General features: G+C 41.6%; 1 protein-coding gene across 1 annotated transcript; it reads left to right on the top strand.

Annotated features, from left to right (window-relative positions):
- The first annotated feature begins 3,584 nt into the window (after positions 1 to 3,584).
- On the top strand, positions 3,585 to 5,303 carry LOC144714164 (tropinone reductase homolog At5g06060-like). The gene is made up of 5 exons (XM_078588861.1): positions 3,585 to 3,924; positions 4,000 to 4,207; positions 4,486 to 4,702; positions 4,779 to 4,885; positions 4,972 to 5,303. Exons 1-5 carry the CDS (start codon positions 3,824 to 3,826, stop codon positions 5,152 to 5,154), a joined length of 816 nt encoding a protein of 271 aa, XP_078444987.1. The 5' UTR covers positions 3,585 to 3,823; the 3' UTR covers positions 5,155 to 5,303.
- The last annotated feature ends 234 nt before the right edge of the window (positions 5,304 to 5,537 follow it).

Genomic DNA, 5,537 nt, shown 5'->3' on the forward strand with positions numbered 1-5,537 from the left:
CAATCCTGGAATCAAGAAATGTCGACTTCAAAAGCATCTAATATGTCCTTCCTGGCCAAAACAAGTTGGGAAGAGCTTCCTCAATGGTTTTCCCCTTGTTCTCAACCTCTGTTTTATAATCCAATATCTGGATCATAGAGGGTGAAAATACAAACATGCCCTCAAAATTTGGGCGCAATCGGAAGGCTAAATCACAAGATATCGTCATTTTAATCTCGATTAATCTCAGCCCTTAGATTGAATTTTATCTCCCCTCTAGGCAGGCGCCACCTGGGTAAAAATGGCACTTTATGATTCACCAGATATATTTCTTATTTGCTCCGCCATCGGATCATGTGCCGCCACCTTTCCTGCACACTAAAAACAGTGCAATCAATGCATGTTAAAAGAGAGAGCGTAGATACCTTTTGAACGGTGCCACGTCGCCCAATCCTCTTTAGCATTGCCTTGTATTTAATATAAAAAGTTACTTTGATCTTATTTAATGCACACTAGTAACGATTTGCCATGTGCATTTATTGCATGAAAAAGACAAAGAAAAATCTCATCTTGACTCCCGTGCCACGTATATACGTAAAAAATGCTGATTGGATAAATATGGCATTGCGAATTGCGATGTCATACTTATCCTATGGCGAATGATTGGCTGTAATCTTACGTTGAGCGAACTGCAATCTTACGTGGTGGACATTGAAAATCCCTAAAATATATTATTGAATGCCAAATAAAATCATGAGATATATTCTATTAACTCTAAAAAAATATTTCTTGGCTAAATACTGGTAAAAAAATTATAAAACAAAATGGAAAATTCGAGAAAATTTAGTAAATGCCTTAACAGCTTCTAGCCAAGTATTTTATGCCCTGTAAAAATTAATCTTCCAAAACGCACTAAGGTCAAAATACTTTAAAAATATTAGAAAACCATGATACCAGAGTGCTACCTTTTAGGTCCATTTAATTATGATAACATGCAAATATGGACATTACAAAAAAGGCATATATTTATGGAATATGCATTAATTTTAAAAGCTAACTTGCAAGTTATCACTGACACATTGCCACATCAGAGGCGCTTAAGATTTAATGGGTATTTTTGCTTTGTCTTTTGGTCCTGAGCCATCAATTGAGGAGGAAAATGAAAGATCATGGCCAATCACTGAGGGAATTTCGGAAATACTAAGGAAGAAAAGCTAGACACAATGTGATGTTGGTGAGCATTGTCCAACTTTAGGGTTTGATATCTAATGATCCGTAAGGCCGAACAAGCCAAAATTTGATGGAATTATATCTCTTATATATCCGTCTATAATTTTGAACTAATAAAATACTTGACCTTTGTAAAAAAATATTTGATCTCGCTTCATCCTTTGAGAGGCTAATTGAAAGAGAGAGGGCCTTTAAAGATCCATCAAGTATCCCTTGGTTCCTGAGGGCTTGTAGAAGATCAACAGAGAAGTGGAGAGGCCTGCCTACATCGTAAAACCATCATTATCATGGTGTAACATGAGGGCCTATGGTAAGTTCTTTTGCCTTACATTGATTTTTCTCCGACATAGAGACTACGTTAGATCCCTCCCCTTTCTTCTTCCCATTTTATGTCACCATCTTCTATATGTCTGATCCCTTCATCTCCATCATCACCACCTCAGGTCATTGTCTCGCCTTATCTAAATCTTAAACCCTAATTTACTCCTTCCTTCACTTTCTACCCTCATTCATATTCTCTTCACCTCACCCTTTCTTTACATCTTCCTCCATCTTACTTTCTCATTTTTTTCACTCACTTCATCCACATCCTACCATACATTTCTTATTATTATTGAATAATTTTTATCACCCTCTCACCTCATCATCTCCTTCATTTCACTATCTCATATTTTATACAGATTCCCTCTCGCCTCTTTTGAATAATTTAAGGAGTATTAAAACCCTAATCATCACTCCCCATAAAGATGACAGTACTCATCACTTACTAACTAAATTTAGTTTTTTTAATATTGTTATTATGTAAAATCATTTAGTTAAACTCAAAAACACCACGACAATAAACCCTAATTTTTAGATTATCAAAGCTCATCTGCTACATTACTACTGTCATGTTTCCACCACCATGATTATCAGAATAAACTGGGGTATTTCATTTATCAGCTCCGTTGTGTTCATGCCACCGCCATTACCTGTCATTTAGGGTTGCCAAAGCACAGGTTTTAGTATTTAATTAGAACTAATTGGTATTTCCTACGAAAAAAATCTATTAAAATACTGAAAATTTTAAATGAATTAGATTTTACAGTGAAGTTATTTTATCATCTTCTTGGAATTATTTTAAATAAATTTCCCTAGCTTGATTTCTTTTAATTCTTAAAATATAAAAATCCAAAAATAATAATTAATTTTGATTTTTATTTATTCAATGCTAGCTCCATGTGGATTTGACCCCTATTTGCTCTATGTTTATAAGTAAAATTATAAATAGTTGTGTATAAACCAGAACCCTTAAATGAATTAGTTAATCATAATTTAGTGTTCATCACTGTGCTTGTTGAAGAGAGAGAGAGAGAGAGAGAGAGGGAGAGGAAGAGAGGGAGAGAGGGAGAGGGAGAGGAAGAGGGAGGGAGGGAGAGAGAGAGAGAGAGAGAGGGATAGCAAGCCAGTCTAATGCTACATAAACACATAAACACGAAGACAGTTTGCATGCAGCTATAGTGCAGGGATGCGGACGGGACAATGTTTTCATCCCGGGATGAAAAAATCATCCCGTCCGAGGATACGGACGAATTTTGGGACGAAAATTCATCTCATGGACCACCAGACGGGACGGTTTCTGTCCCGTTGGATGAAAAAACCATCTCGTCGGGAGGTCTCGGACGATGGACGGACGAATCTGGACGGAAAACTGCCGGATTCACATCCGACGGTTGAGATGTTGCCACGTGGCCTCGCAATGACAACATTCATCAAAGTCCCTGTATTTTTACGTGCATGCAAATGGACAGCACTCAGAAATAATTGTGCATATGTCCCTTTGTGTTCTATCTCCTCAGCAATTCCCTAAAAAACTCGAAAAAAATCTATATTAACATATTAAAAATATAAAATGGGTTTTTTTCGTCCGCGACGAATTTCAGGATGAAAATTCATCCTGGGAGGACTGGACGGGACGAAAAACTGTCCCGGTATGTCTGGGCAGGACCCTTTTTTTATCGTTGGACGAAAAACCGTCCCGTCCTTCGTCCCTGCACTTACTCTGGATGTCGGACGGGACTAAATTCGTCCCGTCCATCGTCCACGTCCGGGATGATCCGGAACTATACATGCAGCCTTCAAAACTAAAGTGAGGTATTACATCTTCAACTAGACTAGAGCGTGCTCATGAGACTGTAGGTTAACTAATTTATTATGGTAAGGAATCTATATGTCTTCACATGACCACACTCTTTGAGAAACTAAAATGTTTCAACATTAAAATCCTATGACTCTTTTAATAATTTATTTACATAGGCAGTCATATTAATGACTACTCAACTGGTATTCAGCACTAATTAACAGTTATCTAACTTTCCATTAGCAAACAATATTCACGTATACAGACAAAGAATTACTTTACGAATATGAAGAGCAGGGCCTAATTGGCTGCATTGCACGAAATCTGGATCGGACGCGCTTACAACGAGTCAACGGCGATCCTTGTTCGTCGAGAGCTGAGCCGGATAAGGGAAACAGTGAAGGATTGGAGGCCACAATTCCGAAAGTTGCAGACTTGATCTTTCGTCCGTCGACCTCGCGGAAGCGAAATCAGCTGCTGATCAAGAGCAAATCCATGGCGGATGCCGGCAGCGGCGAGGTGCAGATCGGGCACGATCAGAGGTGGTCACTGCGGGGAACGACGGCTCTGGTCACCGGAGGCACGAGAGGAATCGGGTAGGAACTCTCCCTCTTTCCACGGCGTTCTTCCCGCTCGCCCTGTTTTAGGGTTTATCTTCAATTTCTTGTCAGCCGCGCCGTGGTGGAGGAGCTGGCGGGATTCGGCGCGGCGGTGTACACTTGCTCCCGGAACGAGGCACAGCTCTCGAGCTCCCTGCAGAAATGGAAGGAATTGGGCTTCTCCGTCTCGGGATCGGTCTGCGACGTGTCTCTCAGGGAAGAGAGGGAGAAGCTCGCGGAGAAGGTGCAGGCGACCTTCTCCGGGAAGCTCAACATCCTCGTCGGTTCATCCAACACTCCTCTTCCGCAATTTTAACTATACAACTGAAATTTTCCGGAAACTCGTCTCGCTAGATTAACATTCTTTCCGAGCCTACTCTTCTGCAATTTTTAGTTCAGAACTGAAATTTTCAGGGAAACTCATCTCGCTAGATTAACATCGTTTCCCAGCCGCTTCTTCAGCAATTTTTGGGGAAACTTGTCGGGCAAGATTAACACTGTTTCCGACCCTGTTCTTCTGCAATTTGTACTAATTTTTTGGGAAATTCGTGTGGATAGATCAACAATGTGGGAACGAACATAAGGAAGTCGACGGCGGAGTTCACGGGGGAGGAATACGCGCACCTCATGAGCACCAACCTCGACTCGGCGTTCCATCTTTGCCAACTCTTCCACCCTCTTCTGAAGGCCTCCGCCCGAGCCAGCGTCGTCTTCATCTCCTCCGTCGCTGGCCTGGTCGCCATTCCCACCGGCTCCATCTACGCCGCCACCAAAGGTCCCCTCTATTTATATACATTTATATTTATAACTTACATATGACAATAATATATATATATATATAAAACGTGCAGCGGCGCAAAACCAGCTGACGAAGAGCCTGGCGTGCGAATGGGCAAAAGACGGGATAAGGGTCAACTGCGTTGCGCCGTGGTATATCAAGACTTCTCTAGTGGAAAGTGTAAGCATCGCTGCCACGTAATTTTCATTCTGGATTTTGTCATGGACGCTGGTCAACGGGGAAGTGTGACTTTTTTCCCTCGTCAGCTTCTCAAGGACGAGGATTTCATCCGGCGGATGATCGGACGGACGCCGCTGCACCGCATCGGCGAGCCCGGTGACGTCTCCTCTCTTGTGGTCTTCCTCTGCCTGCCGGCGGCTTCCTACGTCACCGGCCAGACCATCGCCGTCGATGGAGGGATGACGGTCAACGGCTTCTTCTCTTCTTAAGCTTCAAACGGCTGATCCTCGACGCGTGGCAGACACACATGGCTCTTCTTTTCAAATAGTGGTATCTATCACAGGTTAGTCTGAAATAGACATGGTCGTCCTGTTCTGTTCTGTTCATTTAAAACGAACAAAAAATTTGCACAAACAAACCGCAAAGGGGTCTGTTCGGTGTGCTGTTCTTTTTATGTGCGAAAATTCGAACAAATGTTCCAACAATTCATACAACCGAACAAAATTCGCACAATCAAAAAAAATTCACACAACCGAACAAAATTCACACAACCAAACAAAATTCGTACAACCGAACAAATTCGCACAAATGAACAAAATTCGCACAACCGAACAAATTCGCACAAATGAACAAATTCGCACAACCGAACAAA

Source organism: Wolffia australiana, chromosome 17 (assembly GCF_029677425.1).
Source record: "Wolffia australiana isolate 7733 chromosome 17, ASM2967742v1".
Lineage (NCBI taxonomy): Eukaryota > Viridiplantae > Streptophyta > Magnoliopsida > Alismatales > Araceae > Wolffia > Wolffia australiana.